This window comes from Clinocottus analis, unplaced genomic scaffold (assembly GCF_023055335.1).
Source record: "Clinocottus analis isolate CAN_PGR_092001 unplaced genomic scaffold, fCliAna1.0.p SCAF_42, whole genome shotgun sequence".
Taxonomy (NCBI): domain Eukaryota; kingdom Metazoa; phylum Chordata; class Actinopteri; order Perciformes; family Cottidae; genus Clinocottus; species Clinocottus analis.
Genome location: NW_027176176.1, coordinates 80,001 through 92,112, shown reverse-complemented (window position 1 = coordinate 92,112; position 12,112 = coordinate 80,001). Strand labels below are relative to the sequence as shown.

At 43.5% G+C, this 12,112-nt stretch overlaps 1 protein-coding gene across 1 annotated transcript; it reads left to right on the top strand.

Annotated features, from left to right (window-relative positions):
* The first annotated feature begins 2,720 nt into the window (after positions 1-2,720).
* kiss1 (KiSS-1 metastasis suppressor) lies at positions 2,721-5,268 on the top strand. Its single transcript, XM_068599040.1, has 2 exons — positions 2,721-2,796; positions 5,057-5,268. Exons 1-2 carry the CDS (start codon positions 2,721-2,723, stop codon positions 5,266-5,268), a joined length of 288 nt encoding a protein of 95 aa, XP_068455141.1.
* Positions 5,269-12,112: the final 6,844 nt, after the last annotated feature.

Genomic DNA, 12,112 nt, shown 5'->3' with positions numbered 1-12,112 from the left:
TACATAGATGATTATAGATATATAGAGCTATATATACATAGATATAGATATAAATATATTGTCTCTCTATATAAGATAAAGGATTATCTTATCTTAAGAGAGAGAGGGAGAAAGAGAGGGAAAGAGAGGCCAGTGGCAGCTATCATGCATTAATACTTTACAGTTAAACGCAAGATAAATATAAAAAAGCCAAAAAATACAACAATAGTCTAAAAGTGCAGGGTGTGAGGGTCTGCAGGGTGTGAAGGTCTATATGGTGTGAGGGTCTACAGGGTGTGAGTGTCTACAGGGTGTGAAGGTATGCAGAGTGTGAGGGTCTACAGGGTGTGAGGGTCTGCAGGGTGTGAGGGTCTGCAGGGTGTGAAGGTCTGCAGGGTGTGAGGGTCTGCAGGGTGTAAGGGTCTATAGGGTGTGAAGGTCTACAAAGTGTGAGGGTCTACAGGGTCTGAGGGTCTACAGGGTGTGAGGGTCTACAAGGTGTGAAGGTCTACATGGTGTGAGGGTCTGCAGGGTGTAAGGGTCTATAGGGTGTGAAGGTCTACAGGTTGTGAGAGTCTACAGGGTGTGAGGGTCTGCAGGGTGTAAGGGTCTATAGGGTGTGAAGGTCTACATGGTGTGAGGGTCTGCAGGGTGTGAGGGTCTGCAGGGTGTGAAGGTATGCAGGGTGTGAGGGTTTGCAGGGTGTGAGGGTCTACAGGGTGTGAAGGTCTGCAGGGTTTGAGGGTTTACAGGGTGTGACGGTCTACAGGGTGTGAAGGTCTGCAGGGTTTGAGGGTTTACAGGGTGTGACGGTCTGCAGGGTGTGAGGGTCTACAGGGTGTGAGGGTCTACAGAGTGTGAGGGTCTGCAGGGTGTGAGGGTCTACAGGGTGTGAAGGTCTGCAGGGTTTGAGGGTTTACAGGGTGTGACGGTCTGCAGGGTGTGAGGGTCTACAGGGTGTGAGGGTCTGCAGAGTGTGAGGGTCTGCAGGGTGTGAGGGTCTGCAGGGTGTGAGAGTCTGCAGGGTATGAGGGTCTGCAGGGTGTGAGAGTCTGCAGGGTATGAGGGTCTACAGGGTGTGAGGGTCTGCAGAGTGTGAGGGTCTGCAGGGTGTGAGGGTCTGCAGGGTGTGAGAGTCTGCAGGGTATGAGGGTCTACAGGGTGTGAAGGTCTGCAGGGTTTGAGGGTCTACAGGGTGTGAGGGTCTACAGGGTGTGAGAGTCTGCAGGGTGTGAGGGTCTACAGGGTGTGAGAGTCTACAGGGTGTGAAGGTATGCAGAGTGTGAGGGTCTGCAGGGTGTGAGGGTCTGCAGGGTGTGAAGGTCTACAGGGCGTGAGGGTCTGCAGGGTGTGAGAGTCTGCAGGGTGTGAGAGTCTGCAGGGTGTGAGGGTCTGCAGTGATCTTTACAGCCCGATTCCTGACTCTGGAGGTGTACAGGTCCAGGATGGAGTCCAGGCTGGAGCCAGTAGTTCTATCTGCAGACCTGGTGATCCGTTGCAGTCTGGCTCTGTCCTGTTTGGTGATCCAGACCACATGGTGATGGAAGAGGAGAGGACAGACTGGATGATGGCGGAGTAGAACAGGATCAGCAGCTCATGAGGCAGGCTGTAGTTCCTGTGCTGGATCAGGAAATACTGCCTCTGCTGGGCCTCTTTGAGGATGGTCTTGATGTTAAAGGCCCACTTCAGGTCCCAAGAGATTGTGGATCCCCGAAACCTGAAGGTCTTCACCGCAGAAACAGTGCTGTTGTGTATGGTGAGGCGGGAGTGTTGAGGGGCTCCTCGTGAAGTCCACTGTCATCTCTACAGTCTTGGACTTGTTCAGCTCCTGGTGGTTCTGACCACACCAGAGGACCAGCTGTTCAACCTCCTGTCTGTACGCAGACTCGCCACCGTTCCTGATGAGGCCGATGACCGTTGTGTCGTCTGCCAACTTCAGGAGTTTAACAGATAATGTTGCGTACCCTTCAAAAGATAGTCCTGCTCTTGACTGATGATTTAAAATGTATTGATAGATTTCCAAAACCAACGTAAGAGCTGTGAACATAGTGTTGAATAGGATTCCCGGGTGCTTGTGTGGAAAAAGGGTTCAGATTTCAATAAGTTATAATATAAGGGCTTAATTGAAGTTGAAATGGTGATACAGTATGCATTTCTCAGCTGAGGGTCTCTGAGCTTCCGCTCCACAGACCGTTACTGTCTCGCTTCCGCTCATGAGAACCCCCTCACAGGCATCTACAATCTGGTTTAAACATTCCAGCCATTTGGCTCATTCACCTCATTGGTTCAAATATATGGAATGCGATTGGCTTAGAGTCACACAGGGGCGGAGTCTCTTTTTAGCATAGGTGTGGAACATGGCTCCATAACATTTCTGTTTTCCGGTACCTGAAGTCGTCACTCCGCCCTCCTGGGTTTACTAACCAAATATTTGACCGAGAAGGAATTTGTTGTTCAGTTCTACAGGTTACAGTGCAAGAGGAATTCTATATTCTTAGCTACAGTCATCTTTCAGAAACCCTATGCATGCAAATTGAATCCCCCTCCTATCCTGATAAGAACAGAGGAAGATTCCTGGCTTGGCTGATCAATAAATAATCCATAACATCCAATGTTTGAATCTGTCTGCAGGGAATGCTCAGAGGGCCGTGAGAACCTTTGCTTTACCCTCCGACCTTATGGCATCTGAATCGGTTCTGTCTGCTTGCAGGGGAACCAGCAGCTCTATCATCCTGACTGTCATGATGGCGCAACTCCTTGTTGCTCTGATGATAGCGGCTTTGTCTACAGAGGTCTGCACTTCATACAACAGTGAAGGTACAGTCACAGTGCAAATACAGTACATAGAAAACCTTGGATTATACTTTCCTTTTTTCATCACTTTTCTTATTGGCAGAAGACGAGTACAGAGACAAGTCCTTTATCAGCACTAGGTTCTAACAAGACCAGAACAGAAACAAGTCCTTTATCAGCACTAAGGTCTAACAGGACCAGTACAGACACAAGTCCTTTATCAGCACTAGGTTCTAACAAGACCAGAACAGAGACAAGTCCTTTATCAGCACTAGGTTCTAACAAGACCAGAACAGAGACAAGTCCTTTATCAGCACTAGGTTCTAACAAGACCAGAACAGAGACAAGTCCTTTATCAGCACTAGGTTCTAACAAGACCAGAATAGAGACAAGTCCTTTATCAGCACTAAGTTCTAACGAGACCAGAACAGAGACAAGTCCTTTATCAGCACTAAGGTCTAATAGGACCAGAACAGAGACAAGTCCTTTATCAGCACTAGGTTCTAACAAGACCAGAACAGAGACAAGTCCTTTATCAGCACTAAGGTCTAACAGGACCAGAACAGAGACAAGTCCTCTATCAGCACTAAGGTCTAATAGGACCAGAACAGAGACAAGTCCTTTATCAGCACTAGGTTCTAACAAGACCAGAACAGAGACAAGTCCTTTATCAGCACTAAGGTCTAACAGGACCAGTACAGACACAAGTCCTTTATCAGCACTAAGTTCTAACAAGACCAGAACAGAGACAAGTCCTCTATCAGCACTAAGGTCTAATAGGACCAGAACAGAGACAAGTCCTTTATCAGCACTAAGGTCTAACAGGACCAGAGACAAGTCCTTTATCAGCACCAAGGTCTAACAGGACCAGAGACAAGTCCTTTATCAGCACTAAGGTCTAACAGGACCAGAGACAAGTCCTTTATCAGCACTAAGGTCTAACAGGACCAGAGACAAGTCCTTTATCAGCACTAAGGTCTAACAGGACCAGAGACAAGTCCTTTATCAGCACTAAGGTCTAACAGGACCAGAGACAAGTCCTTTATCAGCACTAAGGTCTAACAGGACCAGAGACAAGTCCTTTATCAGCACTAAGGTCTAACAGGACCAGTACAGAGACACCCTTCTGGCCACGGCAGCATGGCACGGCCTGATCATCCAGGCCAACCTATTTAGGCAGGTACGCTGTATCGGTGCCAGTGTCATTGGCTGCAGGTAACTGCAATTGGGCCTGTCGCTGTTTATATATCAACATGTAACGGCTGGGTCCAACCGTCAAATGTTAATCTATATGAATGAATAAAAATGTAAGTGATAGTAAGCCAACACCACTGGATCGAGAGTGGCCATCTTAAGAAGAGATTTCCACAAAACCCTATTCTAATCAAATTATACGTTTTTCTGATTGATTTTTTTTATTTTCTGTGTTGACATTACATTTTAAAACATTGTCATTGAGCTGGATGGAAATTTTAAATGAGATTAAGTTGCGAAGCTACATGGACTTCTATAATATGTTAAGGTACTTTCATTTTCTCATTTCATGCCCGAACACAGTTGTTTTCTTATACGTGTGTTTAGTTGTAGATATTTAAACGCATCCATTCATTTTCATCCGCTTAATCTGGGGTCGGGGCGGTGGCAGCATAGTGGTCGTCTGCTAGTCAGCAAAGGGTTTCTAGAAAGGGTGATACATACACTTCCCGTAATGCAATTTAACAGTCTTGCTGCCTGATAACATCAGAATCAGAATACGTTTTATTGCCACATAAGTTATCACAAACGAGGAATTTGTCTTGGCGTAGGGTGCAACATAAAAGACAACAACAACAACAACAACAACAACAACAAGGAACATTTAACTGTACAAGTGAAAGTATAACAATTTGAATAAAAAACAAGTAAGTAAATAAGTAAATGCAGTAATGTGCAGTAAATAAGTAGCGACATCAACATGGTATCATCAACGTTATTTTGACAGACTTCGAAAAAGCTTGTATTCCCCTTTGAGAGCTTCCAAAACTGAAGAAGTTTGAGGAGCTCAACCCAAAAAGAGACAAAAAAGGCAAACAGAGGTTTCATGTGGGTCTTTATTGAAAGTGAGTTTTCATTTCAATATGCTAATGACTAGTTAACTACTTTCTGAAATGTCTGTGAATTATTAAAATGTTGTCTTATTTTTCCTTTACAGTTTGTTTTGACAGATCAGCTTTACAACCAACAATAAGCATGTATGAATACATTGATTGAGGCCAAAATGATCTCTGTCTTGCTTGTTCTTCAGCTCAGGAAATACTCAAAGCCCTGAGAGATTTAAGCCATGCATCAGCAAAGAGTTCTGGGAAGGAACCTGCTGATGAGGTCCATTCAGCTGGTGGAAACCTTCCCAGGACCGGATGGTGGAGGTCCAAGGTGGTCCTCCCTCAGACTGCCAGGAAGCGTCAAGACGCTTCGTCGTACAACCTCAACTCCTTCGGTCTACGATACGGGAAGTGACTATCTGGCTGTTCTGTGTTGGATCGGATGTTTTCATTTAGCTCTAAATGTACTCCAATACAATTTGTACATTTAAAATGGGAAAATAAAATAACTTCAATGCTTCAAGTGTTCAAGGCTCAATAAATAAATCAGCTAAATATTGGACTCTTTAATAATTCACTCTGTCTGACCGCTACAGTGAACACTGCAGTTTAGGATCTCAATGTGCTGATTACCAAACAAGATGTTCCAGAGTTCACAGGAAACTAGACATATGTTTCACAAAAGTAGTTTATTTTTAAATTGTTAAAAAGTTGAAATAAAAATAAAGATCAAAATCTGAGATTCAGTGAATCTGAGATTCAGTGAAATAAATAGTATTATATTATTTAAAAAATGTTAACTAACACATGACCACGGCAAAGGTTAAAATGTTTCAAATCAAAATGTCAACCAGGGCATGGTGCATGTCACTGGGAGCATGGTGCTTGTCACTGGGAGCATGGTGCATGTCACTGGGAGCATGGTGCTTGTCACTGGGAGCATGGTGCATGTCACTGGGAGCATGGTGCTTGTCACTGGGAGCATGGTGCATGTCACTGGGAGCATGGTGCTTGTCACTGGGAGCATGGTGCATGTCACTGGGAGCATGGTGCTTGTCACTGGGAGCATGGTGCATGTCACTGGGAGCATGGTGCTTGTTACTGGGAGCATGGTGCTTGTCACTGGGAGCATGGTGCTTGTTACTGGGAGCATGGTGCGTGTTACTGGGAGCATCGTGCTTTTTACTGGGAGCATGGTGCGTGTCACTGGGAGCATGGTGCGTGTTACTGGGAGCATGGTGCGTGTCAATGGGAGCATGGTGCTTGTTACTGGGAGCATGGTGCTTGTTACTGGGAGCATGGTGCGTGTTACTGGGAGCATGGTGCTTGTCACTGGGAGCATGGTGCGTGTTACTGGGAGCATAATGCGTGTTACTGGGGGCATGGTGCGTGTTACTGGGAGCATGGTGCGTGTTACTGGGAGCATGGTGCGTGTTACTGGGAGCATGGTGCTTGTTACTGGGAGCATGGTGCGTGTTACTGGGAGCATGGTGCGTGTTACTGGGAGCATGGTGCTTGTTACTGGGTGACACAAGGCCTAATGCCTCTGATGAAATACACAGTGTATCAAAATGTCTAGACTTTGTTTCACAACAATTGCTGTACACCAACAGCTGCACCTCCAGCCACCAGTCATCAAGCTCCTGAAGTTCTGGATGAGACCGACTTCATTGCACTCATCTCTGGTGGGGACGAGTCCGCCTACAGGTGGCAGACCACCTCGTGACCTGGTGCAGTCAGAAACACCTGAAGCTCAACGCTCTGAAGACAGTGGAGATGGTTGTGGACTTCAGGAAGACACAGCTCCACCTGCACCCATGACCCTGTTTGTGAGGCTCCATCCTAACCCAGGAACTCAAGTGGGAGCTAAGCATCAGCTCCTTCACTAAGAAGGCTCAGCAGAGGATGTTCTTCCTGAAGCAGCTGAAAAAATTCAACTTGCCAAAGAAAATGATGGTGCACTTCTACACCGCCACCATTGAGTCCGTAGTCTGCTCCTCCATCGTCGTCTGGTACGCTGCACTACTACCAAGGACACGGGCAGGCTGCAGCGCATCCTCCGCTCTGCCGAGAGGTGATTGGCTGCAATCTGCGGTCCCAGCAGGACTTGTTTGCAGGATCAGGATAAGACCTCACGCTCCATCAGGATAAGACCTGCTCCATCAGGATAAGACCTCACGCACCATCAGGACCAAGACCTGCTCCATCAGGATAAGACCTGCTCCATCAGGATAAGACCTCACGCACCATCAGGACCAAGACCTGCTCCATCAGGATAAGACCTCACGCACCATCAGGACCAAGACCTGCTCCATCAGGATAAGACCTGCTCCATCAGGATAAGACCTCACTCTCCATCCGGATAAGATCTGCTCCATCAGGATAAGACCTCACTCTCCATCCGGATAAGACCTGCTCCATCCGGATAAGACCTGCTCCATCAGGACCAAGACCTCCCGCCACACTAACAGTATCTCATCAGCAGTCCAGCACATCCCCAGAGCCCGGGACGCCCACTGACTGACCCGGTCACCCTCAGGACTATTTGTTCCTCTTACCGGTCACTCCCCTGCACATCTCTTCACACCTCACATTTAATTAAACACACACTTTCACTTTAACACACACTTTCACTTAAACACACGTAAACAAACTACTTTGACGTTATTTGTTGTCGGAGCTCTTTCTCGTTCCCTTTAACTTATATTTATTTTATTACACATTTTACACATCTCATGTCTTATGTTATACCTTCCGCCAAGGAAAAGTCCTGGTTTGTGAAAACAATCCTGGCAAATAAACGGTTTCTGATTCTGTATCTTGCAGTTGGACGAACCCTGCAATATGTAAGAGTGAACATAACTGTAATCTTCTTTATAACGTACTGCACAACACTCAGTGGCTCTGGATCCTGCAGAGTTTAATGAGTTCAACCAAACTAAATCAGAGGTCCACTTCCAGAGAATTTCCTCATGCAAAGGTCTGCAACGTCACAAAAATGTCAAATGTGTGCTCTATGATTTTGTGCCATTCATATTAAAGTGGCCAACAGTTGTATTAATGTCAATACGTACTCAACAACTGACTGTCAAATTAAATTAAGTTCATTTAATTAACAACTTCACAATGTGTATTATTACAGATTTCCAATGTAACTCGAATAATTATAAATAATACATAATCTAGTAAAATATACGTTATCTTCTCTTATTTTAAGTAAAATAAAGGCTGGATTTAAAAAAGGAAGCTTTTGAAAAATGTGACTATATAAATGAAATGAAGAAATTAGAATAATATTAGAATTAGAAGTCATTTAATTCATTTTAGAAAAAATAATGTAACTGATTCGTCATGCAGCTTCAAATTCAGTTTATTCAGGCGTCAAATCATGTCAATCAAAAGAGCCGAGATTTTATATTCTTGTCATCTAAAAAGAGAAATTTACCTGGTTATTAACCTCTGGGATCTGACGTCATTTTCTTGATTTTACATAATTTCTTTAATTCACCTTTTAAAGGCACTTGCATATAAGATACATATCTTTTACATTAGGAATACCAGAACAATCCCAGCTCTCTGTTGTCTATCTAGTGAAAGTCAGTATATCGTTGCAGCGGGTGGGCGGGTCTTAAAGGATTTCCTGAATGTTCATTGGTGGGTGGGCGGGTCTTAAGGGATTTCCTGAATGTTCATTGGTGGGTGGGCGGGTCTTAAGGGATTTCCTGAGAGTTCATTGGTAGGTGGGCGGGTCTTAAGGGATTTCCTGAATGTTCATTGGTGGGTGGGCAGGTCTTAAGGGATTTCCTGAGAGTTCATTGGTAGTTTCACACAAAAGGTCGACATACACCTGCATTGACAAATCACGGTTGAAGGCGGAGCTCCACACAGACTCCACCGGCTGTGACCTCCTGTTAGAGGCATCTTGTGCTGTTGCTCATCAGTTGTCCTCCTCTGCCTGCCCAGTATCAGATTATCAGTATCAGACTTCCAGTACCAGATTACCAGTACCAGATTACCAGTATCAGAATACCAGTGTTCTGGTCTCCACCGTGACCTCCTCGCTGTAACATGTTCTCCTGCTCAGACCGTGGAGGAGCTGCCAGAGAAAAACAAACAGAAGACATTAAGAGCAACACTCAGTTGTCAAACCCCTGTAGTGACATCCTTGAGCTATGTCAAATAAAAGATTAACAATTGGCAGGATTTTTCTTTTGAGTCTAGAACTAAACCTACTGCAGCGAGGAAAGGGATGTTCACAAAGGACAGCACAAACGCCAAGGCCATGGGGAAGAAAGACCTGCAGGGGAACCAACACATCAATTATGATGTCATGTGATCATGCCACATGATCACCTGTCTACAGTAAAAGACAACATAAAAAACAATGGGTCAATGATTCATTTGAAACCTTATTTTTCGCTCAGGTACAAAAACTGGATTACCTGAATAAAAGCACAAAGCCATAAGCCTCCACCAGCATTCCAATGACGGGCCAACGGCACAGCACTAGAAACACGCCTCCCAGGAAGAAGAAAGAACCACGAAAATTGTGTCTTTGGAAGAAGAAGTGGGCTGTCCTCCTGAGTCCGATGATGAACATCAAACCAGACAGAAACAGAATCTGGAAGTGGGCGAGACAAACACATCCGTACGCTTTAAATAATGATTTCATTTTGCTGTTTGTCTTCTTTCCTCAAGCCTATATGTCAGCCAATTATTCCAACAAAAGGTCTTTATTACCAAATATGACTAAACTGTCATTGAATGTAGTTACTTGTCCAGCTGGTGTTGCTGATGTAATCATGTGAACTTTCTTGCTGAAGTCTGAGAATATGTTTGAGATAAAATACCTTCTGTCTTTGATGAATTCACCTTCTTCTATGAACTCTTCAGCTATTGGTCCCCTTTGTCATGTGTTCTGTCCAATGCTGTCCTATATCGCCGCTTGGCAGCAGTCTTAGTGTCACTGTTCCAACAATAAGGTAATCCAATGATGTAGATTCTGACTGCCCAGTTGACAAATACCGCTGCTTTGTGAGTGCCACCTTTTAGTGTCAGCTACCTCCAGCAAGCGCCATTGTTTGAGCCGGCGGTCAACAGTCGGCATGAAGCAGGGTCCAGGAGGCCGACGGAGATCTGGACCCGATGCCTCTTGCAGACGGCAATCTAAAGAGTCTACTCAATGCACATTGGACCAATTCTGGGCTCATTCATATGAGGCATAGTCTGCGTTATAGATAATTCACTGCGCAGCTAAATCTAACTATTTCACTGAACTAATTGCTAATTAGCACATAAGAAGTCAAGTTACCTGAAGTTCTCCTTCGGTCCATGTGTACTCTCGCTCTCCTATGATTTCTCTGGTTTGCACTCGTCCTTCATGTCTCCTATTCTCAATCTGTGTCTTTTTTCTTCCACTCTGATTCAATTTCTGTGATAAATTGTGCTCAAAGGTGACACACTGAGCAGAAGAATGTGAAATGAAATGTGTGACTCACATTCCCGAAGGCCAGCAGGACGGAGTCAAAGTGCAGCAGCACACCGAAGAGCAGGAAAAACAAACCGAATCCCATCAGACCAACACCAATCTCTGGAAGAGCGACACACACAGGGTGTAGGGAAATATAGCCTCTACATTAATAACAATGATTTGCAGGTATTGATCTGTGGTCGTTGACAGGGTATGAAATCAGTCCTCTAAGGCAATAAGTTCCTTTCGCATTCAGCTTGAAGCGTGTCAGCTGGTCGAGGCTGTCGAGTTAAAGTACACCATGTGAAGACAGAAGGACCAACAACGCAAATGATTGTCTTTATGTTAGTTTCAGTTTCTCAGAGATTGGTACGCTTTAATTTGGGAAAGAAAACTGCAAATCCCACAATGCACCATAAGCAGGCCAGTGCAGGCTGCTCATGTGTTTGATTCTGAACACATAAGGACACATATAAATACACTACAGACCAGCTATAGAACACATATAAATACACTACAGACTAGCTATAGAATACATATAAATACACTACAGACCAGCTATAGAACACATATAAATACACTACAGACCAGCTGTAGAATACATATAAATACACTACAGACCAGCTGTAGAATACATATAAATATACTACAGACCAGCTATAGAACACATATAAATACACTACAGACCAGCTGTAGAATACATATAAATATACTACAGACCATCTATAGAATACATATAAATACACTACAGACCAGCTATAGAACACATATAAATACACTACAGACCAGCTATAGAACACATATAAATACACTACAGACCAGCTGTAGAATACATATAAATACACTACAGACCAGCTGTAGAATACATATAAATACACTACAGACCATCTATAGAATACATATAAATACACTACAGACCAGCTATAGAACACATATAAATACACTACAGACCAGCTATAGAATACATATAAATACACTACAGACCAGCTATAGAATACATATAAATACACTACAGACCAGCTATAGAATACATATAAATACACTACAGACCATCTATAGCATACATATAAATACACTACAGACCAGCTATAGAATACATACAAATACACTACAGACCAGCTATAGAACACATATAAATACACTACAGACCATCTATAGAATACATATAAATACACTACAGACCAGCTATAGAATACATATAAATACACTACAGACCAGCTATAGAATACATATAAATACACTACAGACCAGCTATAGAATACATATAAATACACTACAGACCAGCTGTAGAATACATATAAATACACTACAGACCAGCTATAGAATACATATAAATACACTACAGACCAGCTGTAGAATACATATAAATACACTACCGACTAGCTATAGAATACATATAAATACACTACAGACCAGCTATAGAATACATATAAATACACTACAGACCAGCTGTAGAATACATATAAATACACTACAGACCATCTATAGAATACATATAAATACACTACAGACTAGCTATAGAATACATATAAATACACTACAGACCAGCTATAGAATACATATAAATACACTACAGACCAGCTATAGAATACATATAAATACACTACAGACCAGCTGTAGAATACATATAAATACACTACAGACCAGCTATAGAATACATATAAATACACTACAGACCAGCTGTAGAACACATATAAATACACTACAGACCAGCTGTAGAATACATACAAATACACTACAGACCAGCTATAGAATACATATAAATACACTACAGACCAGCTATAGAATA